We start from the raw sequence: 27,598 nt of genomic DNA, 5'->3' as shown, positions 1-27,598 counted from the left end.
ACAGCTTCTCTGGGAATTCCATCCCAGCCAGGAATTCCTAATTCCCAAGATCCCATCCATCCCTGCCCTCTGGCACTGGGAAGCCATTCCCTGTGTCCTGTCCCTCCATGCCTTGTCCCCAGTCCCTCTGCAGCTCTCCTGGAGCTCCTTCAGGCCCTGGCAGGAGCTCTGAGCTCTCCCTGGGTATTTCTCCTCTCCCTGCTCTGTGGCTCCAGGGCACTAGAAATTCATTTAAACTCACTGGAATTTGAAATCACTAAACTCACTGAAATTTAAACTCACTAAAATTTAAAACCACTAAAATCACTAAAATTTAAAATCACTAAACTCATTAGAATTTAAAAATCACTAAAATTTAAAATCACTAAAATCACTGAAGTTTAAAATCATTAAAAGTCAAAATCACTAAAATCACTAAAACTTAAACTCACTAGAATCACTGAAATTTAAACTTGCTAACATTTAAAATCACTAGACTCAGTGAAACTGAAAATCACTAAAATTGAAAATCACTAAAATTTAAAATTGAAAATCACTAAAATTCAAAATCACTAAAATAACTAAAATTCAAAATCACTAAAATAACTAAAATTTAAAATCACTAAAATCACTAAAATTTAAAATCACTAAAATTTAAAATCACTAAACTCACTAAAATCACTAAACTCACTAAAATTGAAAATCACTAAACTCACTGAAATTTAAAATCACTAAAATCACCAAAATTTAAACTCACTAAAAATTTAAACTCACTAAAATTTAAAACCACTACAAATCCATTTCAACACCTCACTGTGGCTGCAAAGAGAATCTGAAAATCCCATTTTTTGCCGCAATTCTCAGGAAAAAGCAGAGCTCAGGCGTTGGAGGTTCAACCTTGAGCCTCCCGAATTTTTATCCCAAATTTTTATCCCAAATTTTTGTCCCGAATTTCTCCATTCCAGGCTGGCTAAGATCCCATTACCTGTGCACTCCAGTCACGCTCTCCTCCACGATCCCCTTGATCTTCTTGAACATGTTGGGATATTTCTTGTAGATCCAGTGGGTGAGATCTCCTCCGTCATCCAAAATCTGCAATGAAAACAGCCACAGGGTCACTGCTGGAATAAAAATGTTGGAGGTGGGAGAGGAGAGAAACTGGCTGGAAAATTGTCCTGGGAATCGCAGAATTCCTGGGAAAAGAGATGTTCAGGAGGTTGTCTGGTTTTGAGTGGATGGAAAGTTCTGGAATGGCAGCCAAGGAAGGGGCTGAGCTCAGAGGGATGTGCAGGATGGATGATGGATGGATGGATGGATGATGGATGATGGATGGATGGATGGATGATGGATGGATGGATGGATGGATGGATGGATGATGATGGATGGATGATGGATGGATGGATGATGGATGGATGGATGGATGGATGGATGGATGATGGATGGATGATGGATGGATGATGGATGGATGGATGGATGGATGGATGGATGATGATGGATGGATGATGGATGGATGGATGGATGGATGATGGATGGATGATGGATGGATGGATGGATGATGATGGATGATGGATGGATGGATGGATGATGATGGATGATGGATGGATGATGGATGGATGGATGATGGATGGATGATGGATGGATGGATGGATGATGGATGGATGATGGATGGATGGATGGATGATGATGGATGATGGATGGATGATGGATGATGGATGGATGATGGATGGATGATGGATGGATGATGGATGATGGATGGATGGAGGATGAGGATGATGTGGATATGGATGATGGATATGGAAATATGATTGATGGATGGATGATGGATGATGATGATGATGGATGGATGGATGGATGATGATGATGGATGGATGATGATGGATGATGGATGGATGGAGGATGGATGGATGGATGATGAATGGATGGATGATGGATGGATGATGGATGATGGATGATGATGGATGATGATGGATGATGGATGATGATGGATGATGGATGGATGATGGATGGATGGATGGATGATGATGGATGGATGGATGATATGATGGATGATGGATGGATGATGGATGATGGATGGATGATGATGGATGATGATGATGGAGATGGATGGATGATGAGGATGGATATGGATGGATGATGGATGGATGGATGGATGATGGATGGATGGATGGATGATGGATGATGGATGATGGATGGATGATGGATGATGGATGATGGATGGAGATGGATGGATGATGGATGGATGATGGATGATGGATGGATGGATGGATGATGGATGGATGGATGATGGATGGATGATGGATGATGGATGATGGATGGATGATGGATGGATGGATGATGGATGGATGGATGATGGATGGATGATGGATGGATGGATGATGATGGATGGATGATGGATGATGGATGGATGGATGATGGATGGATGGATGATGGATGATGGATGGATGATAGATGGATGATGGATGATGGATGGATGGATGGATGGATGATGGATGATGGATGGATGGATGGATGGATGGATGATGGATGGATGGATGATGGATGGATGATGGATGATGGATGATGAATGGATGATGGATGGATGGATGGATGATGGATGGATGATGGATGGATGATGGATGATGGATGATGGATGGATGGATGATGGATGATGGATGGATGATGGATGGATGGATGGATGGATGGATGATGGATGGATGATAGATGGATGGATGATGGATGGATGATGGATGATGGATGGTGGATGATGGATGATGGATGATGGATGGATGGATGGATGATGGATGGATGATGGATGGATGGATGGTGGATGATGGATGATGGATGGATTTGGGAAATCAGGAAAAATCCCTTTTCCAGCACTTTGGCACTGAGTTTTCACTGCTAAGCCAGGCTTAAGGAATGAGAAAAATCCCCAGCAGCACTAAACCTCCTCCTCCTCCTCTTTTCCAGGTGTTTTCCAGCTGTTTCCAGGTGTTTCCAGGTGTTTTCCAGCTGTTTTCCAGCTGTTTCACTCACCATGTTGGGCTGCCAGCCCTCCACGTTGACGCAGCGATCGATGCACCACCAGAAATCATCCTCGGATTCTCCTTTCCAGGCAAACACTGGGAATCCTGGAGAGACAGGGAGAGGGAAATTCATCCTTGGGATTAAAAAAATCCCTTGGGATCAGGTTTGGGATGGAATTTTTGGGATGTATCTCCAAAAAAAAATTGGGAGAATCTTGAAGAAAATAAGCATCTAAATTGGTTTTATCTTCCCTCATTTCTTCCTCTCGCCCAGGAAAAGAGTTTAAGAGATTGCTGTGGCTCTCAATAATCAGATTTATTTGGAGAAATCCAGATTTCCCTGTGGATTGGATGTCCTACTTGCCTGTCAGGCAGTTTGGAGTCTAATTTATTAATTAGTGGGTTAATTTATTTAATGTATTCTGATTGGGAGGAATTATTGCTCTGCTTCAGTGAGCAACACCTGGAGGGTTCAGCTTGGTTTGGGTTTCCCAGAGTTTGGGGACAAAGCTGTGGCTTCAGCCAGGTGAATTCCCAGATTTAATCAGGTGAAATCCCTGGATTTATCCAGGTAAAATCCCTGGATTTATCCAGGTGAAATCTTGGCATTAGCCAGGTAAAATCCTTGGCTTTACTCAAGAAAATCCCTTGGTATCACCCTGGTAAAATCCCTGGATTTATCCCCATAAAATCCCTAAAAAAATGGCAATAAAACCCCATAAAATCCCTAAAAGTAACAAAAAAAATTCAAAATATCCCTAAAAATCCCAATAAAATAAAAAAAATATCCCAATAAAATCCCTTAAAATCCCAATAACATCCCTTAAAAATCCCAATAAAATTCCTTAAAAATCCCAATAAAATAAAAAAAATCCCAACAAAATCCCTAAAAAATCCCAATAAAATCCCTAAGAAATCCCAATTAAAAAAAAAAAAAATCCCAATAAAACCCCCCAAAAAATCTCTAAAAAAATCCCTAAAAAATCCCTTAAAAATCCCAAAAAATCCCAAAAAATCCCAATAAAATCCCAAAAAAATCCCCAAAAATCCCCATAAAATCCAGGAGGGAAGCAGAGGCAGAATTCCCCTACCACTCTCCGCCAGGGCAGCAGCAACCTCGTTGAGGGTGGAGTAGATGTTGCAGGCAGCCCAGCGGCACTGAGCGCCCAGCGCGCCCAGCGTCTCCATCAGCACCTGGGTGGGACAAAAACGGGGAAAAATCAACCCAGAGCAATGCAAAAATTGGGGTTTATTGGGGGTTTTGGGGGAGAAAGGGTTTGGGGTGTCTGCAGCTGGGTTTGAGCTTTTGGTGGGAATCCAAAATTGGGTTTAAGCTTCTGGAAGGTCTCTGAAGTTGGGTTTAAGTGGGAAATGAGCAGTGGGAATTCCCTGTTTTAGGGGAATAAACAGTGGGAATTGCCTGTTTTAGGGGATCAGCAGCAGGAATTCCCTGAGGTTATGATCAATGAGAATTCCCTGTTTTATGGGATCAGCAGTGGGAATTCCCTGTTTTATGGGATCAGCAATGAGAATTCTCTGTTTCATGGGATCACTAACGGGAATTCCCTGTTTTAGGGGATGAGCAGTGGGAATTGCCTGTTTTAGGGGATCACTAATGGGAATTCTCTGTTTTGGGGACCAGCAATGGGAATTCCCTGTTTTAGGGGAATAAACAGTGGGAATTCCCTGTTTTAGGGGAATAAACAGTGGGAATTCCCTGTTTTAGGGATCAGCAATGGGAATTCCCTGTTTTAGAGGTTATGATCAATGAGAATTCCCTGTTTTAGGGGATCAGCAGTGGGAATTCCCTGTTTTATGGGATCAGCAGTGGGAATTGCCTGCTTTAGGGGATCAGTAATGAGAATTCCCTGTTTCATGGGATCACTAACAGGAATTCCCTGTTTTAGGGGATCAGCAGTGGGAATTCCCTGTTTTAGGGGATCAGCAGTGGGAATTCCCTGTTTTAGGGGAATAAACAGTGGGAATTCCCTGTTTTATGGGATCAGCAATGAGAATTCCCTGTTTTAGGGGAATAAACAGTGGGAATTCCCTGTTTTATGGAGAATAAACAGTGGGAATTCCCTGTTTTATGGGATGAACAGTGGGAATTCCCTGTTTTAGGGAATCAGCAATGAGAATTCCCTGTTTTATGGGATCAGCAGTGGGAATTCTCTGTTTTAGGGATCACCAGTGGGAATTCCCTGTTCTATGGGATCACCAGTGGAAATTCCCTGTTTTAGGGGAATAAACAGTGGGAATTCCCTGTTTTATGGGATCAACAGTGGGAATTCCCTGTTTTAGGGGATCAGCAGTGGGAATTTGGGATTTGGGATCACCCTCTTACAGCAGTCTGGGCTGTGATGTGTGTGCAGCCCACGATTTTGGCTCCAGCCAGAGGTTTCTCTCCCTGAGCTCTCTTCCTCAAAGCCATCAGCGCCGGCATTTCTGTGGGAAAAATGGGAAAAAATGGGAAAAAAAGTCAAAAGGACCCAAAATCCCTCTGGATTTTTCCCTATTTTGGTTAAATTTCTACCTCCAGGTGATGCTGGAGGGAAATCTAATTCAGGGTGAGGGTTTGGGATTTGCTGTTCTGCTTCACCTCTTTAATTTCCCTCCAACACCTAAACCCTGCCTGGCCTTTGCTGGGGGTTTTTGGAGATAATAAAACAAAACCAAAATTGTCAGATTTGTGTTTAATAAATTTGGTCTTATCCAGGTAAAATCCCTAGTTTTACCCAAGTAAAATCCTTGTCCTTATTTAGGTAAAATCCCTGGTTTTCCCCAGGTGAAATCCCTGGACTTACTCAGGTAAAATCCTTGGCCATAAGGATTTTAAATGATAAAAAAAAAGATAAAAACCCCATAAGATAAAAACCCTAAAATGGATTTTACCTTTCCTACTGACTCAGCCCAACAATTCTGACTGCAGAGCACTTCTAACCCCACAAAATCCCACCCAAACTCCCCCACCCTACAGAAAAGGCTGTCAGCAAACCCCAAGCCTCAGCAGAGCAGGATTTGGGATAACCAAACCCCCCCAGAACCAGGATAAGTTTCCCACACCGACCTTGCTCGGCGATCTCGATCTCACGGCGCCCAAACTCAGCCTGTTTGATGTTCTTCACGCAGAAATCGCTGCTGCCCTTGGAGTTCTTCTGCTGCTTGTCCCGCGGGGAAGTCTCATCGTCCGAGCTGTCCGTGTAGGAGGCAGCTGGGGGGAGAGGGAAACATGGGGGGAATGATCCCTAAAGGGATTTAGGATGGGGGGAATGGGGTGATCCATGGGGATATCCCATATCCGTCCAGCCTCAGCTGGGATTTCTCCTCCTTCTCCTTCTCCTTCTCCTTCTCCTTCTCCTTCTCCTTCTCCTTCTCCTTCTCCTTCTCCTTCTCCTCCCTCTCCCTCTCCTTCTCCTCTCCAGCTGGATTCATTTTGGGATGGTGTGGCATCCCAAAATCCCCAAATTCCCGGAGACAGGAGGTCAGGATGGGGTGAAATATTCCCAAAAATAATTTAGGATCCTTCCCCTTCTCCTTCCCCTTCTCCTTCTCCTCCTCCTCTTTCTCCTTCTCCTCATGGTTTTCCCAGCTGGATTCATTTTGGGATGGTGTGGCATCCCAAAATCCCCAAATTCCCAGGGACAGGAGGTCAGGGATGGGGGAAAATATTCCCCAAAATAATTTAGGATGGGAGGAGTGTGGTGTTCCCCGGGAATGTCTCAGCTCCTTCCAGCCTCAGCTGGGATTTGTCCTTCTCCTCGTGGTTTTCCCAGCTGGATTCATTTTGGGATGGTGTGGCATCCCAAACTCCCCAAATTCCCCAACTTGCCTGTGACATGAGGTCAGGGATGGGGGAAAATATTCCCCAAAATAATTTAGGATAGGAGGAATGTGGTGATCCATGGGAACATCTCAGCTCCTTCCAGCCTCAGCTGGGATTTCTCCTTCTCCTCGTGGTTTTCCCAGCTGGATTCATTTTGGGATGGTGTGGCATCCCAAATTCCCCAAATTCCCCACCCTTCTCTCTCTCTCTCTCTCTGCTTGGTTGCAAAAGAAGATTAACTCCAGCTGGGTTGGCAGCCTGGCTGAGGTTACCTGTTGGCACCCAAAAGTCTAAAACCATAAACCATAATTCATGTTGTGGAATGAAGATGATGAGAATGAGGCAGCAGGAAGGCTGGGAGGTTCCTACCTAGCTCATCCATCCTCACCAGCACTCCCAGAGAGCTGCAGCTTTCCAGAGCCTCGAGTGAGGATGGATTCCAACTTCTCCTTCATTTATTCCAAGTCAATTAACCCCTCTCTGCCCTGAAGAGCTCTGGTGACATTTCCACCCCAAAAACCCCAAAAAAACGAGTTAAACCTCCACCCCAGCCCAGCCACAGCTTTGTGTTCCCACAGGACCCAACAGCTCCACATTTCCCTGCTGACTGGAGGGATTTCAGTGATTCCAAGGAGAAAAGCTCAGCCTGGATGCCGTGGGGTGCCAGGCTGGCCTGATCTGCTTAGGCAGTAGGGAATTAGCATTGCTGGAATTTTTCTCTGTGCCCAGCTGGGTGAGAGAAGAGAGGAGAGGGAAGTTTCAGGGAAGTTTCAGGGAAGTTTCCTATAAAACCTTCCCAAACAGCACCAGGATGAAGGCTGTGAATCCCAGATATTCCAGATATTCCTGTCCTAATCCCACCCAGAATGTGCCTGGGGTGGGTAATGCACAAGTCATCCAGGCTGGAATGACCTGAAAAGTGGTGTAGAAACAATGGATTTCCCCAGGGAGGAAAAATATGTGATTTTAAATGAAGTGGAACAACTCCACTCGTGGCAAATCTGGGCAAGAGACTCGGAATTCTGGTTTGAAGAGAGGGATCAGCATGGCTGGTGTTGTCATTCCTTGGATTTTTTGGCAAGAGAGCCAAAAGTTTTCAGGTTCCACAGTCTCTGCTGGTTTGTCATGGAATGGTTTGGATTGAAAAGGACCTCAGAGCTCATCCAGTGCCATGGCAGGGACACCTCCCACTGTCCCAGGCTGCTCCAAGCCCTGTCCAGCCTGGCCTTGGCCATTCCAGGGATGCAGGGGCAGCCACAGCTTCTCTGGGAATTCCAGCCCAGCCCTTCCCCACCCTCATTTTTCTGTAATTCCTTCCAGTGTCTTGGAAGATGCTGCTCCACATCACAGCTTCACTGATGCACCAAACCCTGGGATCTGCTGTCATCTATCATGGATCATCCATCCATCACCTATCCATCATCCATCATCATCCATCCATCATCCATCCATCCATCATCCATCCATCATCCATCCATCCATCCATCCATCCATCCATCATCCATCACCCATCCATCATCCATCATCCATCCATCATCCATCATCCATCCATCCATCCATCCATCCATCCATCCATCCATCATCCATCACCCATCCATCATCCATCATCCATCCATCATCCATCCATCATCCATCATCATCCATCCATCCATCATCCATCATCCATCATCCATCATCCATCCATCATCCATCCAACATCCATCCATCATCCATCCAACATCCATCCATCATCCATCCATCATCCATCCATCCATCATCCATCATCCATCATCCATCATCCATCATCCATCATCCATCCAACATCCATCCATCATCCATCATCCATCCATCATCCATCATCCATCCATCATCCATCATCCATCATCCATCATCCATCCATCATCCATCATCCATCATCCATCCATCATCCATCCATCATCCATCATCCATCATCAATCATCCATCCATCATCCATCCATCATCCATCCATCATCCATCCATCCATCATCCATCATCCATCCATCCATCCATCATCCATCATCCATCCATCATCCATCCATCATCCATCATCCATCCATCATCCATCATCCATCCATCCATCATCCATCCATCCATCATCCATCCATCATCCATCATCCATCATCCATCCATCATCCATCCATCCATCATCCATCCATCCATCATCCATCCATCCATCATCCATCCATCCATCCATCCATCATCCATCATCCATCCATCATCCATCCATCCATCATCCATCCATCCATCATCCATCCATCCATCCATCATCCATCATCCATCCATCATCCATCCATCCATCATCCATCCATCATCCATCATCCATCCATCATCCATCATCCATCATCCATCTGTTGTTTGTCCTGCAGCTGTTGGGGGAACTGAACTCTTCCACCAGCACTGCCAGCCCGGCACCATCCATTAACAGGGATATAACCATTCTACAATTAATTGCAGAATTAATAATTAATTGCAATTTCTGATGCTTTAGCAGGAGATGTTAAGTGGAAGCAGAGGAGGAGAATTCCTCGAAGTTGCTCCAAGTCCTTCCAGCTGTCACTCGGGAGCGAACACGGTGACATCAGCCAGGCTCAGCAGACTCAGAGTCTGCCAGAACTGTCACAAAATGTCCCCAGGTGCTCAGGGATCGGATGGAATTGTGGATTCCAAACTGCGCCCAGGCCGACATCCCTCTGGAGAGAACATGGCATGAGCATTCCTCAGTTTCTCCTGACATCCCTCTGGAGAGAACACGGCATGAGCATTCCTCAATTTCTCCTGATGTCCTTCTGGAGAGAACATGGCATGAGCATTCCTCAATTTCTCCTGACATCCCTCTGCAGAGAACATGGCATGAGCATTCCTCAATTTCTCCCAAACACCTTTTCCATGGGAATGCAGTCAGAGCCAGCAGGATGGGTCACCCAGGTTGTCCCCAACCTTTGCGGGGTTCCTTCCCCTCTGGAAGAGGCTTTGGAGGTTCTGAAGGAAGCAGCAAACCAGGAGCAGGGAGTGGAGATGAGGAACAGTCGGATTTTCCATGAAAACCAGGATGAGACCACGGGATTGGGAGTGTCCAGGATTGGATCAGAACCTCCAGAGTGACCAGAGTGACCAGACAAACACAGCTCAGCCACCTCTGCTTCTCCAAACCTGCTGGAAAAGGGGAAAGGCTCCTCACAGCCTGCTCCTGTCCAGCTCATCCCTGACATCCTCGGAATCGCGGGAATGGAGGAGAAACACCAAGGAGGGTTCCCAGTGAGGAGCATTTCTGGCTATTTTCCATCTCCAGCTCCTCCTGATGGCTCATGGCTGATGGAGCTTCCCGAGGTTCTCCACACTGGACAGAGCTGGGTGAGGCTTGGAGCTCCATGGACTCATGGAGGTGTCCTTGACTACGGCAGGGTTGGAATGAGATGAGCTTCAAGGTCCCTGAAACCACCTGGATTCTCCTCAAACACACCCTGATCTGCCCAAATATCAAAAAAACACATCCAGAGGGATTCCAGCAGGACAAACCATTCCAAGGATCAACCATTCCAAGGATAAACTCTTCCAAGAGATTCCAGCAGGACAAACCTTTCCAAGGATAAACCATTCCAAGGACAAACCATCCCAAGGAATCCCCTTTCCAAGAGATTCCAGCAGGACAAACCATTCCAAGGATAAACCCTTCCAGAAGATTCCAGCAGGACAAACCATCCAAAGAGATTCCAGCAGGACAAACCATTCCAAGGATAAACCATTCCAGAAGATTCCAGCAGGGCAAACCATTCCAAGGACAAACCATCCCAAGAGATTCCAGCAGGACAAACCCTTCCAAGAGCCCTTCAAGGCTCCAATCTCACCTGCAAAGAACCTCCAGTGGATCCACATGGATTTGTGCAGAACAGGAGGGAAGATGATGCTCAAATAAATGATGAATAAAACATGGAAACACCATTTTTCCTGAGCTTGGTGATGCCTAGGATTTCAGTTTCTGTATTTTTCATGTTTCTGTAGTTTTAGTGTGTGATTTGGATTCCACATAAAGTGCTAAAACTTCTGCCCCCAGCATTTTTAGACAAAACAATTCCTCTAAGTTGGAATCCAAGGAAACTTTGTTGCCTCAGAGCCCCAAAATATGAAAACAGTGAACTGAGGTGAGCAAACTTGGAGTAATTAACATCATCAGCTGAAGGTGTAATTGGAGGATTAAACCTCGATATGTTAATGGACAGAATTTATAAAATATGAAAAACTCGTGACTTGTTGTCCATTTTGGGTGAAGCCTCTTGAGGGGGCTCTGTCTGCCCTGAATGCACCACTAATTAATTCAATTAATTTAGCTGCTTTTTATTCTCCTAATTTTGTCTAACCTCTGTTTTAGGTTATCCTGTTCGGGCATCACTGGGAGGAAAAGGAAGGTGAAGAAGCAAAGGAAGGAAAGGTTGTAAGGAAGGAATCAGAAGTGTGAAAAACACCAGAATAATTTAATTTTCCATCCAACCTAGATGTACCTGAATGCCTTCAATTAATTTAACTTTTTATTCTCCTAACTTTGTCTAACCTCTGTTTTAGGTTATCCTGTTCAGGCATCACTGGGAGGAAAAGGAAGAGAAGAAGAAAAGGTTGTAAGGAGGATCAGAAGTGTGAAAAACACCGGAATAATTTAATTTTCCATCCAACCACACACGACAACGAGGAACAAAACCACCAACCCACCTGAGCTGTAGCTGTCGGTGGAGGACTGCGAGATGGAGCGCGACAGCGAGCGCCGGCCGATCTTGGTGGGGCGTTTGTTGAACTCCTGCTTCTGGTCGGCAAACTGGATCTGTGGGAGGAAATCAGGGATTCAGAAAGGTGTAGAAAACCCAAAGGATTCACCCCAAACCCAAAGCCTCGAGCAGAGACTGTCACCATCCTGGTTGTGGTTATCCAGACCAAAATTCCTGGATGTATTATTTTACCGTTATGTTAAATTTTGTTGAATTTCAGTCCTTCCAGCAAAGATTAGAGATGTCACTAGGATTTTGGGATGCTTGGAGAACACAAGATTTTAAAAGCACACAAATCCCAAAATGAAGGATAAGCCATTAACCCGAAGCGATTAATCCCAGTGGGATTTCCCAGTAACTTCCCAGTATTTTGTAACACCAATATTATGTAACACCAATATTTTGTAACACCAATATTTTTTAACACCAATATTTTGGGGTGTTTTGCTCCATGGAGAACCCCAATCCCATTTCCATGCAGATTCCAGACTCCAGGAAGGAGTCCTGAGCAGCACAAGACTCAGCCCTGACTGAAATATTTCAGTCAGCAGAGCTGATCTGCTCGTAAGGATGCAAAGACAGAAGAAATAAGCAAATTTTCGCAGTTTTAACAGGAAAATGACATTGAAGGTTGGTATTTAAGGAGGAATCTCTAAGGTTTGTTGGATCCTTTTGGTTGACAACAGTAAGAGGGACAAATAATGAGGATTTCCTTACTCCCTAAATCCGAATTTTGGTTTCACCAAAACCCATTCCAACCCATCCATGGCAGGGACATCTTTTCCTATCCCAGGGTTCTCCAGCCTGGCCTTGGACATCCCAGGGATCCAGGGGCAGCCACAGCTTCTCTGGGAATTCCAGCCCAGCCAGGAATTCATCCCCAAGATCCAACCTAAACCCACTTACAATTTCCTTTATGTGGCTATTGGGCCACAATTGAGAATTCAGGAGAACAGATTTAAAGGTTTTAGGTAATATTTCATTCGTGAGCCAACCCTTGACATTCCTGCTATTCCTGTGAAATCTCAGGGGAATTGGAATCACAAATTGCTGGGACTTGGAGCATTACTTGACTCCCTCTGGTGCAACAGGGTTAAATATTGACATCTCCAGACCACTCAGAGCCATTAATTGAGGCTGTTAACGAACCCCTGCGGGTATCTCAGACGTTCTGTGTTTTTCCAAGAAGCCTTTTAACCAGGAAGGGTTGGATCGAGTTCTGGGAGCTCCAATTGGAGCTCAGGGGTTAAAGGGGTGATGGTACAGAGATGGAGCCCTGGATTTTGGGGCAGGAAGTGAAGGAAAAGGGATAATTTGGAGTTTTCTGTGACCCCAGTCTGTGCTGAGAATGGGAATGAGCAGGTCATGGGCCTGGGAGGAGCTGGGAGAGGAGGGAAGGAAGTGGGAGAGAAGGGAAGGAAATGGGAAATATCTGGGAGAGGAAGGAAGAAGTGGGAGAGGAGGGAAAGATCTGCAAGTGGAGGGAAGGAACTGGGAGAGGAGTGAAAGATCTGGGAAAGTGAAGGAATTGGGAGAGGGAAGGATCTGGGAAGAAGAAGGAAGGATTGGGGAGAAGAGGGAAGGAACTGGGAGAGGAGGGGAAGGATCTGGGAGAGGACAGAAGGATCTGGGAGGGAAGGAAGGAGGGAAAGAGAGATGAGGGAAGAATCTCAGAGGGAAGGATCTGGGAGAGGAGGGAACAAATTGTGAGAGGAGGGAAGGAACTGGGAGGGAGGGAAGGAGGGAAGAACTGGGAGAGGAGGGAAAGATCTCAGAGAGGGAAAGATCTGGGAAAGGAGGAAAGGATCTGGGAAAGAAAAAACTGGGAGAGGAGGGAAGAACTGGGAAAGGAGGGAAGGATCTGGGAGAGGGAAAGATCTGGGAGAGGAGGGAAGGAATTGGGAGAGGAAAGAAGGATCTGGGAGAGAAATATTTGGGAAAGATCTGGGAGAGGAGAGAAAGATCTGGGAAAGGAGGGAAGGATGTGGGAAAGAAAAAACTGGGAGAGGAGGGAAGGATCTGGGAAAGAAGGGAAGGAACTGGGAAATATCTGGGAGAGGAGAGAAAGATCTGGGAGAGGAGGGAAGAACTGGGAAAGGAGAGAAGTATCTGGGAAAGATCTAGGAGAGGTGGAAAGGAACTGGGAGAGGAGGGAAGGAACTGGGAAAGATCTGGGAGAGGAGGAAAAGATCTGGGAGAGTAGGGAAGGAACTGGGAGAGGAAAAGATTTGGGAGAGGAGAGAAGGAACTGGGAAAGATCTGGGAGGGAAAGATCTGGGAGAAGAGGAAAGGAACTGGGAGAGGAGGGAAGGAACTGGGAGGGAGGGAAGGAAGGAAGAACTGGGAGAGGAGGGAAAGATCTGGGAAAGATGTGGGAGAGGAGGGAAAGATCTGAGAGTTCAGGGAAGGGCCCAGGAGAGGATTTTCAGCAGCACCTGGGAGGTTTTTTCCCCACTAATCTCAACCCAAACAACAGAACAGCAGATCAGGAACTCTCCTGGGAGAGGAAAATCCACACCAACCAAGCTGCTGTTCTACCCAAAGCCGGGCTGGATTAACGCCCTGATCCCGGCGGGAAGGAGCTTTGCACACACCAGGGTTTCTATTCTCCCCTAAGAAGCTGCTGGCCTGAAATAACTTCATTTTTTCTCCCTTTTTTCTTCATTTAATTCAAAACAAATCCCTTCACGGCTGAGCAGCTCCGTGAAAGGAGCAGTTCTCGGTGTGAGGCGGCGCTGGAGTGGCAGGAATTCCAACACAGGGGGAATAATTTGGGTTAAATTTCCATTTTCCTTTCCCACATCATCTCCTCAAGGACGTGGAGCACAAAGAATTTCACAGGACGCAGTGATATTGATAATTCTGAGCTCTCAGGGCATTTCCACATCCAAAACCAAGAACAAAGAAGTCCTGAACTAAATCAGAATTAGAACCAGACTTTAAATAAACCCTAGAAGGTTTAAACCCTTTAAACATCACCACGAGTTGGGTTCACTGCTGGTTGGTGTTGACCAAAGTCCTTTGGCTCAATCCTTTGAGGAACACAGAGAGTGGAGAAAAAGGGAATTTCACAGAACCCAGGAATGGTTTGGGATGGAAGGGAAAAACCCAAAACCCATCCCATCCCAAACCCCAAATTCCCCCAATCCCTGCCTGACCCACACCAGCAGCATTCCAGCTGTAGGAAAGATGGGAATGTTGAGGATGGGGATGGAAAGAGAGGTTTGGCTCCTTCAGCTCCCACCAAAACACCTCTGGAATCCACAGCCAGCCCTGCCCAGCCCCAAGGAGAGGCTGGGAAACCTCAGAAAGCTGCATTTCCTTGGATTTAGGAGCTCAGTTCCCGGCGGGAACAAATTATTCCGGCTGGAAAACTTCACCTGCAGGGCACAAGGGGTTAATGAGAGCTAAATGCAAGTGTGTGCTAATTACATGGCTAATGAGCCACGGCTCATTCCAACCTGGGGCTTCTATCACAAAGAGCCACCCTAACCTACTTCTCCATGGAAAAAAGTCTCTTTATCCATGTTTTTTTCCTGGAAAACTTCCCTGAGCCAACACCACAAACTCCTCTGTCGCTGTGCTGCAAAGAACAATTCCAGAGAGATTTTCTTTCCAGAGAAATTTGTGTTTGCCTCGACATTTCATCATTCCCAACCTGCTCCCGAGAGAAGGAAGAGAAGGTCTCCAGAAATTGGGATTTTTCACAATCCAGGAATTACTGATTGGGTGGAAACAGCAAGGAAAGGAGGAAGAAAAAAGTGGGAAGAGAGAAACGAACATGTTTTTGAGTAGAAAATCCACAATGAGGGTCCTAAAGAGTGATCTATCACAAAGAGCCACCCTAACCTACTTCTCCATGGGAAAAAAGTCTCCAAGTTATCCAAGGTTTTTTCCCGGAAAACTTCCCTGAGCCAACACCACCAACTCCTCTGTCACTGTGCTGTGAAGAACAATTCCAGAGAGATTTTTTTTTCCAGAGAAATTTGTGTTTGCCTCGACATTTCATCATTCACAACCTGCTCCCGAGAGAAGGAAGAGAAACTCTCCAGAAATTGGGATTTTTCACAATCCAGGAATTGCTGACTGGGTGGAAACAGCAAGGAACAGAGGAAGAAAAAAGAGGGAAGAGAGAAACAAAGTTGTTTTCGGGATTTTTCACAATCCAGGGATAAGTGATTGGGTGGAAACAGCAAGGAAAGGAGGAATAAAAAAGAGAAGAGAGGAAAGAACACTTTTTTGAGTAGAAAACCCACGATTTGGGTCCTAAGGAACGCCCTCACCTGGGCTTTCACCCCCGAGTCGCCGTTGACGTTGTACTTCTTCTTGTTGGGCATGGTGGGCACGGCTGGTGCCTCTGGAGCTGGGAATGTCCCCAGAGCTGGGAATGTCCCAGGAGATGGGAATGTCCCAGGAGCAGGGAATGTCCCCAGAGCTGGGAATGTCCCCAGAGCTGGGAATGTCCCCGGAGCTGGGAATGTCCCCGGAGCCGGGAATGTCCCAGGAGATGGGAATGTCCCCAGAGCTGGGAATGTCCCAGGAGATGGGAATGCCTCTGGAGCTGGGAATGTCCCCAGAGCTGGGAATGTCCCCAGAGCAGGGAATGTCCCCAGAGCCGGGAATGTCCCCAGAGCCAGGAATGCCACCCCATTTATACGGAGCTGCCAGCCCCATCCCGCTCTGCCCGCTCTGGTTTCACCGGAGGCGGAGAAAGCGAGAGAGAGAGGGAGGGAGGGAGAGAACCAGTTGGGTTTCCAGCCTCCTGTTTCATTATTTATTTTGTTTTGCTGGTTTTTGGCAGGGCAGCAGGCCGGGGTTTAATGAGGCGTCCCGGCAAACAAGCCGTGCCTGTGTTCTGTGTGGAATTCCGTGTGGAATTCCGTGTGGAATTCCGGAGCTCTCCGCGGCAGTTTTGAACGTGGCCCGGCTGGTGTGTGCATAACAATGGCAGGTTTATGTAACCACAACATCTCCCTGCTCGCTGTAATTAACTTGCTAATTAAGCTCTTTTAACTCGGGTTCCCCTCCCCACCCCTGCTCTCTCTTTTCCCCCAATGTCAGATGATTGAGGCTCATTAGAAGGAAATTAACTAATGAGCGACTCAAACAAGGGAGGTGTTTGTTGGATGGCGGAGCGGGGTTTAATTATCGCAGGTTTGGGTTTGTCCTTGGAAAAGTCCAATGCTCATCCCGCTGATCCTGGGTCAGAACAATCCTTTAGGAATTACGGAATGGTTTGGGTGGAAAATCTTAAATCCCATTGATTTCCATCTCCATGGGACACTTTCCACTGTCCCAGGTTTGGGTTTGTCCTTGGAAAAGCCCAATGCTCATCCCACTGATCCTGGGTCAGAACAATTCTTTGGGAATTCTGGAATGGTTTGGGTCGGAAAACCCACAAATCCCATCAATTTCCATCTCCATGGGACACTTTCCACTGTCCCACGTTTGGGTTTGTCCTTGGAAAGATCCAACGCTCGTCCCATCGATCCTGAGTCAGACCAATTCTTCAGGAATTATGGAATGGTTTGGGTCAGAATAACCACAAATCCCATCCAGTCCCATCCCCATGGGATACCTTCTGCTATCCCAGGTTTGGGTTTGTCCTTGGAAGGATCCAACACTCATCACACTGATCCTGGGTCAGAACAATTCTTTGGGAATTCTGGAATGGTTTGGGTGGAAAGACCTCAAATCCCATCCAGTTCCACCTCTACTGGATATCTTCCAATATCCCAGGTTTGGGTTTGTCCTTGGAAACGTTCAACTCTCATCCCACAAATCCTGCATCACATCAAACCTTTGGGAATTATGGAATGGTTTGGGTCGGAATGACCTCAAATCCCATCCATTCCCATTCCCATCGGATACCTTCCACCATCCCAGGTTTGGGTTTGTCCTTGGAAGGATCCAACACTCATCACACTGATCCTGGGTCAGAACAATTCTTTGGGAATTATGGAATGGTTTGGGTCGGAATGACCTCAAATCCCATCCAGTTCCACCTCCACTCCACTGTCCCAGGTTGCTCCAAACTGACCTCAGACACTTCCAGGGATGGAGCAGCCACAGCTGCTCTGGGCAGGATGTTGAGGGGTTTTTATGGGAATTCTCAGATAAAATTCCCCAGATAACAACTCCAGCCGCTAAATGAGAATTACGATTGTCCCTTCTTGCTCCACAGCCCTTTTCCCACTACAGTAGGTGGGAAGAGATGATTTGAGGAAGAAATAATGGGAAAAATGAGGGTGGAGAGGCACTGGCAGAGATTTCCACAGTCTTTAAGGTCTCTTGCAACCCATTTTTGGAATTTTCTGTGATTCCAAAGAAAAGGGAGCTGGGAAGCTACAGAGCACCACTGATTGATCCCAACATAATTCCTGACTAAATATTGAATAAAAAGCTTCCCCAGTCCTGATTCCCATCAGAAATTCCCTGATTTATGATGGATTTAGCCTGGATCTGATCTGATCCAATCCTCAACAGTTGTCCCAAGGATAGAAAACACTGCCAGGGAAAATTGATTCCAAGGAATCCACCAAAAGAGCAAAAATTCCTGAGCTATACGAAAGCAATTCCTGGAGGAATGGAAAAAAAAAAAGAAAAAAAAAGAAAAAAACCAAAAAAAAAAAAAAGGGAAAATCGCCAGGAATTCCTGAGTTGTCGAATGACTGAAAATGGAAATATGAAGTATTTCCAATGTGGAAATATCTCATCCTTTTCCAGCAGGTTGTCACACCAAGATCCTTCAATCCAAAGGCTTTTCCTGGGGATAAAAAAAGCTTTTTTTGAACTCAGGGAAGTCTGAGTCTGACACAGAGAACCAATATTGGATTAAAATGCTAAAATTAAAGTTTTTGCTTCATCTCCACCCCAGAGATCAGAACTCTTCTGTAAATCTTGCATCAATTTGGGTCAATCAAATAAAAGCAGGAAGGAATGTGTTTGATGCCAGTAAATTGTTTTGTACTGTGAACGTCTTTAATTGATTCTTGGCCACTGATATTTATTTTTTTTAGGGAACAAAGGCAGAAAACAAGAATTTTCTGTGGGATTAACTGGCGCCAGCTGTCCAGCATTGCTAAAGCCTTCCAATTCCACCTGAAAAAATAACTTGGGCATTTGAGATTCTGCACGGAACAAACTAAAATCCATTTATTTGTGGATGGAACATCCAATTCCACTTAAATTCCATCACTACTGAGGGTGTTCAGGAGGTCTAGGTTGGATTTTAGGGGAAATTCCTCATGGAAAAGTTGTCCAGCCCCATTCCTGTTGGGATTTCAAAGCCACCTGGATGTGGCACTTGGGGACACCGGCAGTGCTGGCCTTGGTTGGACTCCGTGGATTTTCCATCCTCAGGAATTCTGTGATTCCATCAGAGTCCCAGAATTTGGCAGAATTCACATTTTAACAGCTTTTCCAAGTAGCAATGTGAAGGGATTATTAATTATTATTATTATTTTATAATTATTTTATAATTATTTTATAATTATTTTATAATGATTCGTCGATGTTATAATTTCTCACTATTTGGTTAATAACAAGAGGTGGTCTGAGGTAAAAGCAGCGACTTAGCAAGAACATTCAGACCCAAAAGACTGTTTGGAATAATGACCTTAAAGATAATGAGCAATTAAAGCTCGGGCTAATTATTTCTCAAAATGTGGTTGTTCCACTCCCACGCTGACCCGAGGAACCAAATGAAATGCAAATGAGTTCAAATCCTAATTAAAAACGTCGCCGCAGGACATGACCCCGAGCCCTTTGGAGATGGATTTGATGCTTTAAACCATCCATAAAAATCATAAAACCATCCATAAAAATCATAAAACCATCCATAAAAATCGTAAAACCACGCTGGAAAAGGAAATTACCGAGGCGATAAGAATTGAAAAAAAAGTCTATTTAAATAAAAGTTTTTGTCATCTGATCCCCTGAGGCGCTGAATCCATAATGGGAAAAAATTAGGGGTTTTGTTTTAAAGGAGAATTCCACACTTTTGCAGGGAAAATCCACATTAGGGGCAATAAATGTGGATGATGAAAAGTTTGTCACTGAGAAGCCTGAAGTGCAAAATCAATTTCCTCATCATTGACATAAATATGATATAATTTGGGGGAAGACTGAAAGAATTTTTCTGTAAAAAAAAAAGAGCGAGAGGCAAAATAAACTGAAATTTTACAGTGAAATCCATGAAATTAAGGAAGGCATAGCAGGGAACACAAAGATGGATATTAAATAATTATATCTGAATTAAATTCACCGACATTATTTGCAAATAAATCCCAAATCCCTTTGCAGGAGCAGCAGAATTCCAACTTTTTATTGCATTGATCCAAGTATTTTTAAAAGAACTACCAGGCAGGACAACTCCAGATGCAGAAATTGGAGATGTGAGCAGAAATAGAGGAAGAAATAACAAATCTTGGTCCATTTTTGGCCCAGGTGACACCAACAAACCCCTGGGGACACAGAGCCAATCCCAGACACTGCCTGGTTTTTGGAGCAATGTCATTTTATTTTCAGCTGCTTTGGGAATTCTTCCCACCAGAGAAGCAAGGGAAAGTGTATTTTAATATTTGGTGTCAATGCTAAACTCTTTAAGCACCCAAAATGAGGAGAATTAGTCACCCTGGAGGGAATTCCGGAGTTTTAGAGGTTTTATGGAATAAAACAGAATACAACAGAATGCAAATTGATGATAAAAACGAAGCTGAAAAGATGAATCTGAGATGAAATTCCAAGTTTCTGTGGATTCTCCCATTCCTCCTCCCTGCCAGTCCCGAATTCCCACAAAAATTAGTTAAATATGATGGATTTGGGGGATCATCCCCAGTCATTTGGTAATTTTTAACGAGGCAAGAACGACGCTCATTAATCTCCCTCCTCAACGACCCTCATTCCAGCTAAACACCTCGATATCCTAAAAGGATCTTTAGGATATTCCTCCTGGATCAGGATATTCCTCCCGAATTCCCTGCAGGAATTCAGCTGCTGGTTAAAAGGAGCAGCTCAGGAACTCACCATCCACTCGGGCAGCTGGAAGGCGCCGCCACTGTCCCACATTTCCGCGGATAATCCTTCCAAACTCACATCTGGGAATTCGGGATGTGACAGCAAACCCCACAGATCTCCCAGAAGTATCCCTCAAGATTCAGCAGTGAAGGATTCCTCAGGGCAGCGATGGATTCCTCATTCCTGCTCCAAATCCCACACCAGGGAAAGGCTCAGATCCTGTTTTTCTGAGCCGAGCTCAGTCAGGAATATCCATCCATCCTCGGCTGATGATCCCAAACCTGTGTTCCCAAAGCTCTGATATCCCTCAGGATCCGGCAGTGATGGATTCCTCAGGGCAGCGATGGATTCCTCATTCCTGCTCCAAATCCCACACCAGAGAAAGGCTCAGTTCCCGTTTTTCCAGCTGAGCTCAGTCAGGAACATCCATCCATCCATTCATCCCTGGCTGATGATCCCAAACCTGTGTTCCCAAAGTTCTGATATCCCTCAGGATCCGGCAGTGAAGGATTCCTCAGGGCAGCGATGGATTCCTCATTCCTGTTTTTCTAGCCGAGCTCAGTCAGGAATATCCATCCATCCATCCATCACTGGCTGATGATCCCAAACCTGCATTCCCAAAGCTCTGATATCCCTCAGGATCCAGCAGTGATGGATTCCTCAGGGCAGCGATGGATCCCTCATTCCTGCTCCAAATCCCAAATCAAGGAAAGGCTCGGATCCCATTTTTCCAGCCCTGGTTTCCCCCGGAGCTCAGTAGAGAACATCCATCCATCCCAAACCTGTGTTCCCAAAGTTCTGATATCCCTCAGGATCCAGCACAGATGATTCCTCAGGGCAGTGATGGATTCCTCATTCCTGCTCCAAATCCCACACCAGAGAAAGGCTCAGTTCCCATTTTTCCAGCCGAGCTCAGTCAGGAACATCCATCCATCCCAAACCTGAGTTCCCAAAGTTCTGATATCCCTCAGGATCCAGCACAGATGATTCCTCAGGGCAGCGATGGATTCCTCATTCCTGTTTTTCCAGCTGAGCTCAGTCAGGAATATCCATCCATCTATCCATCCCTCACTGGCTGATGATCCCAAAATTCCGGCATCCCGCTGGATCCGGCAGTGATGTCCCACCTGGATTTCAATCCGCAGGTTTCCAGCAATGAGGATTTCCCTCAGCACCGGGAAATTTCCTGCAACCCAACCCAAGCAGGCAGGGATGCCTCAAATCCTGCCTGGAGTTCAGCTGCGGCTCGACCCAGCTGGGAATGGAATTCACATTCCGAGGTGGATGATTTAAAGGATCGGCGCTGAGCTGATCCCGGGAAAAGCGGGATGGAAAAGCGGGATGGAAAAGCGGGATGGAAAAGCGGGATGGAAAAGCGGGATGGAAAAGCGGGATGGAGCGGCGGGAAGGACTGCAGCTCCCTCTGCTGAGCAGAGACGGCAGGAGGAATTCCCTGCTGGAAGGGATTTCCTGCTGCTGCAGCACAATTCCACATCCAGGCTGCGATACAAATCCTGACACTTTGCCGGGATGAAGACTGGAATTGAGGCTTCATTTTAACTGGGATTCTCTGCTCCATGCAAAATTCCACATCCAGACTGGGATATAAACCCAATCCTGACACTTTGCTGAGATGAAGAGCTGAGTTGAGGCTCCTTCCTCCTCCTTCCTCTTCCTCCTTCACCTCCTGCTCCACTGTGGGGTCTTTGCTATGGGGTCAGAGATCCAGGAACTGCTCCAGTGTCCTTTCTATGGGGTCAGTGCTCCAGGAACTGCTCCAGTGTCTTTCCCATGAGCTGCTGTTCTTCAGGAGCTGCTCCAGCATTTATCCCATTTTCCATGGGCTCAGTCCTTCAGGAGCTGCTCCAGAGTAAATCCCATTTTCCATGGGCTCAGTCCTGCAGGATCTGCTCCAGCACAAATCCCATTTTCCATGGGCTCAGTCCTTCAGGAACTGCTCCAGCATTTATCCCATTTTCCATAGGATTAATCCTTCAGGATCTGCTCCAGCATTTATCCCATTTTCCATGGGATTAATCCTCCAGAAACTCATCCAGCATTTATCCCATTTTCCATGGGCTCAGTCCTGCAGGATCTGCTCCAGAGTAAATCCCATTTTCCATGGGCTCAGTCAGAACTGCTCCAGCACAAATCCCATTTCCCATGGGCTCAGGGGATTCCATGGGATCACAGCTCCCTCAGGCATCCCCTGCTTTTCCCAGGATGGAGTTTCCCCAGCCTCACCTTCCCAGGAAAACAGGGAATTTTCCGTGGCGCAAACTTTCCTGGGAATTCTGATCCAGCTCCACTCACTAACAACATCCCAACACATCAAACCCCGAGTTGTTCCCATTTTTCTCTGCAAACCTTTCAAGTTTGGGATAATCTCTCGGATCAGGAATTTCAGCACAAGTGGTGTGTTCACATCACTTCTCATCCAGACCCTACAACTTTATTTTAGGGGAAAAAACCCTAAAAAAGTGGGTAATGAATATTTAAGATTATATATGAATATTTAAGTTTATGATAAGCAATATTTGAAAGTTTTAGAGATGAAGCTTTAGGCCAGAACGAAGAAATCAGGATTTGTTTTCTCCTTCCAACATCCCTGACTCGAATCAAGGTTTAGGATTAAAAATAAAGGAATTATCAGCAGTGATTTGCTGGGAAATCTTCTCCAAACCTCAGCTCCAGGAAAAGGGATAACAATCAGGAAAAGCTTTTAAACCCAATTTGACAAAGTAATAAATCACTTAGGGCTGAATTTCAGAGCAAAGAGCAGTTCAAACCTCAGTAAATACAAATTTTCCACTAGCCAGAGGCTGGATGGGATCAAGGCTCTGAGCAGAGAACAAGAATTAGGAATTATTGCCTAAATATTTAAAAATACAGGGATTTCCATTCCTGCTGAAAACCTGGGCACAAGTCAGTGGCAGAAGGATGGATCAAAGCTGAGCTGCTGGAAAATCGAGGGAATTGGGATGAATTCCAGCTTTCCAGAGGCTGCAGGAGCCCTGAGGAGACACGAGGGGGAGAGAGAATCCCACGGGAAAATCCCAACGTTTCCATCGATGGAGGAAAAGGGAAAAACCAGAGAGGATTTGGGGAACTTCCAGCTCCACCATCAGGCGTTTGCAGGGATTTTTTCCAGCTGAAGAAATCTGGGGAATTAAAACGGGTTGGGAGGAGAGGCAGAGCCTTTCCCGGGATGGGAAATGAGGGATTTTATCCCTGCTGCTCACCTGGGAGCTCTCCAGGAAGAGGAAGAATGAGAAATAAAAACTGGAATTAAATTATAAATCGAGAGTTAAGCGTCCCTTGGAGCTTGGAGCTATCAGTGACAATTTCCACGGAAAAGCCCCCCTGGATCCCAAATTATTGGCGACAATTCTCATGGAAAAGCTTCCCTGGATCCCAAATTATTGGCGACAATTCTCATGGAAAAGCTTCCCTGGATCCCGAGCTCAGAGCTATCAGTGAGAATTCTCATGGAAAAGCTTCCTTGGATCCTGAGCTTGGAGCTATCAGTGACAATTCTCATGGAAAACTTTCCCTGGATCCTGAGCTATTGGTGACAATTTCCATGGAAAAGCCTCTCTGGATCCCAAACTATCCCTGACAATTCTCAGGAAAAGCTTCCCTGGATCATGGAAAGCTCAGAGCTTTCCATGACAATTCCCAGGAATTCCCGTTCCCAAGTGTCACAAGGGAACACAAAACCTCTCCCGAGTCACTCGGTGTCCCCACAGCCACATGGAGGGGGGAGTGGCTCCAGCTGCCAGCATTCCCAGAAATCCCAGGGCTGGGAATTTCCAGCATTCCCAGGAATTCCTGCTCTTCCCAGGGCTGGGAAATTCCAGCATTCCCAGCAAATCCTGCTCTTCCCAGGGTGGGAACTTCCAGCATTCCCAGGAATCCCACTGTTCCCAGTATTCCCAGGGCTGGCAACTTCCAGTATTCCCTAGAATTCCCACTCTTCCCAGCATTCCCAGGGCTGGGAAACTCCAGCATTCCCAGCAATTCCCACTCTTCCCAGGCCTGGGAATTTCCAGCATTCCCAGGAATCCCACTGTTTCCAGCATTCCCAGGGCTGGGAAATTAAAGCATTCCCAGCAATTCCCACTTTTCCCAGCAATCCCATGGCTGGGAAATTCCACTCTTCCCAACAATCACACTCTTCCCAGCACTCCCAGGGCTGGGAAATTCCAGCATTCCCAACAATCTCACTGTTCCCAGCAATCCCAGGGCTGGGAAATTCCACTGTTCCCAGCAATCCCAGGGTGGGATTTTCCAGCATTCCCTGGAATTCCCACTCTCCCCAGCATTCCCAGGGCTGGGAACTTCCAGCATTCCCAGGAATCCCATTGTCCCCAGAAATCCCAGGGCTGGCAACTTCCAGCATTCCCTGGAATTCCCACTCTTCCCAGCAATCCCAGGGCTGGGAAACTCCAGCATTCCTGAGCATTCCCACTCTTTCTAGCATTCCCAGGGCTGGGAATTTCCAGCATTCCCAGCAATTCCCACTCTTCCCAGTATTCCCAGGGCTGGGACTTTCCAGCATTCCTGAAATTCCCACTGTTCCCAGCAATCCCAGGCCTGGAAAATTCCACTTTTCCCACCAATCCCACTCTCCGCAGCACTCCCAGGGCTGGGAACGTCACTCCAGCCATCAGCAGGGCAGAGAAAATTAAATTAACGAGCAAAGCTTTAATCAGCAGCGCCGGGTGAAATGAGAAATCCCTCTGGGATTGGGAATGACAGCCCAGGGATGCTTTTCCCATGGGAATGGAGTTTTGGGGTGTCAGAGGGGAGAGAAAATCCCTTTAAATCCGGGATTAGGGATTGGGGATGGAAATCCAGCTTTTCCCCGGGTTTGTCACCACGGGAGATCCCAGAGGAGGATGGGAATGGCTGGAATGTGGAGCAGAAACTCGTTAAATTTGGTCATAAATTAGTGTAAAATCCAAAATTAAACTTCATTAAACCAGGTTTGATTGCAGAGTGTGGTGGATAAAAACAAATCCCCACAGAATTCCCTGGATTTATCCCATCAGGAGTTCTCAGAGCACATTTTCCAGGCAAATCCTGGAAAAATTCCTCAAAAATTCTACCCTTAAAGGAATGTCCATTCCCCAGCCCAGCTCCAGAGCTTCCCAAAATCCTCAAGGAATTCCCAAATTCCTTGAAGATTTCCATGGATTTTTGGCCCCCTGGGTTTGTCACCACAGGAGATCCCAGAGGAGGATGGGAATAGTTGGAATGTGGAGCAGAAACTCGTTAAATTTGGACATAAATTAGTGTAAAATCAAAAATTAAACTTTGTTAAACCAGGTTTGATTGCAGAGTGTGGTGGATAAAAACAAATCCCCACAAAATTCCCTGGATTTATCCCATCAGGAGTTCTCAGAGCAGGTTTTCCAAGCAAATCCTGGAAAAATTCCTCACCAATTCCACCCCGCTGAATGTCCATTTCAATATAAATTTTCCAGTAGCCAGAGGCTGAGAGCTCCAGAGCTTCCCAAAATCCTAAAGGAATTCCCAAATCCCTGCAGGATTTCCATGGATTTTTGTTCCCCTGGGTTTGTCACCACAGGAGATCCCAGAGGAGGATGGGAATGGTTGGAATGTGGAGCAGAAACTCGTTAAATTTGGTCATAAATTAGTGTAAAATCAAAAATTAAACTTCGTTAAGGCAGGTTTGATTGCAGAGTGGTGGTGGGTAAAAACAAATCCACACAGAATTCCCTGGATTTATCCCATCAGGAGTTCTCAGAGCAGGTTTTCCAAGCAAATCCTGGAAAAATTCCTCACCAATTCCACCCCACTGAATGTCCATTTTAATATAAATTTTCCAGTAGCCAAAGGCTGAAAGCTCCAGAGCTTCCCAAAATCCTCAAGGAATTCCCAAATCCCTCGAGGATTTCCATGGATTTTTGGCCCCTCGGGTTTGTCACCACAGGAGATCCCAGAGGAGGATGGGAATGGTTGGAATGTGGAGCAGAAACTCGTTAAATTTGGACATAAATTCGTGTAAAATCCAAAATTAAACTTCGTTAAGGCAGGTTTGATTGCAGAGTGTGGTGGGTAAAAACAAATCCCCACAAAATTCCCTGGATTTATCCCATCAGGAGTTCTCAGAGCACATTTTCCAGGCAAATCCTGGAAAAATTCCTCAAAAATTCTACCCTTAAAGGAATGTCCATTCCCCAATCCAGCTCCAGAGCTTCCCAAAATCTTCAAGGAATTCCCAAATCCCTCCAGGATTTCCATGGATTTTTGTCCCCCTGGGTTTGTCACCACAGGAGATTCCAGAGGATGGGAATGGTTGGAATATGGAGCAGAAATTAACTCCCTAGTTAAATTTGGACATAAATTAGTGTAAAATCAAAAATTAAATTTCGTTAAACCAGGTTTGATTGCAGAGTGTGGTGGGTAAAAACAAATCCCCACAAAATTCCTGATGTTTATCCCATTCAACTCCAGATCCAGGAGTTCTCAGAGCAGGTTTTCCAAGAAAATCCTGGAAAAATTCCTCACCAATTCCACCCCACTGAATGTCCATTTCAATAAAAATTTTCCAGTAGCCAAAGGCTGAAAGCTCCAGAGCTTCCCAAAATCCTAAAGGAATTCCCAAATTCCTTGAAGATTTCCATGGATTTTTGTCCCCTCGGGTTTGTCACCACAGGAGATCCCAGAGGAGGATGGGAATGGTTGGAATATGGAGCAGAAATTAACTCCCTAGTTAAATTTGGACATAAATTAGTGTAAAATCCAAAATTAAACTTCGTTAAGGCAGGTTTGATTGCAGAGTGTGGTGGGTAAAAACAAATCCCCACAAAATTCCCTGGATTTATCCCATCAGGAGTTCTCAGAGCAGGTTTTCCAGGCAAATCCTGGAAAAATTCCTCACAAATTCTACCCTTAAAGGAATGTCCATTCCCCAGCCCAGCTCCAGAGCTTCCCAAAATCTTCAAGGAATTCCCAAATCCCTCCAGGATTTCCATGGATTTTTGTCCCCT

The 27,598-nt window shown here is 45.8% G+C and overlaps 1 protein-coding gene across 3 annotated transcripts in view; it reads right to left on the bottom strand.

Moving 5' to 3' along the window:
* Positions 1-27,598, bottom strand: part of AHCYL2 (adenosylhomocysteinase like 2) — a 69,986-nt gene that overhangs the window by 14,178 nt on the left and 28,210 nt on the right. The window contains exons 1-7 of one of the 3 annotated variants that reach the window (XM_085081334.1): positions 20,589-20,645; positions 11,509-11,617; positions 6,052-6,195; positions 5,329-5,429; positions 4,076-4,178; positions 2,995-3,089; positions 965-1,071 (exon numbers count right to left, since the gene is read on the bottom strand). In XM_085081334.1, the coding sequence (XP_084937460.1) occupies positions 965-1,071; positions 2,995-3,089; positions 4,076-4,178; positions 5,329-5,429; positions 6,052-6,195; positions 11,509-11,617; positions 20,589-20,630 (701 nt within the window). In that variant the 5' untranslated portion in view covers positions 20,631-20,645. Of the gene's footprint in view, positions 1-964; positions 1,072-2,994; positions 3,090-4,075; positions 4,179-5,328; positions 5,430-6,051; positions 6,196-11,508; positions 11,618-15,844; positions 15,996-20,588; positions 20,646-27,598 lie in introns of those variants that run through there. The other 2 variants (XM_085081325.1, XM_085081315.1) reach the window with 2 other exon arrangements.

Source organism: Lichenostomus cassidix, chromosome 1Aa (assembly GCF_008360975.1).
Source record: "Lichenostomus cassidix isolate B80296 chromosome 1Aa, HeHo_3.0, whole genome shotgun sequence".
NCBI lineage: Eukaryota > Metazoa > Chordata > Aves > Passeriformes > Meliphagidae > Lichenostomus > Lichenostomus cassidix.
The sequence above is the reverse complement of the archived record's forward strand: the minus strand, read 5'-3'. Positions and strand labels throughout refer to the sequence as shown.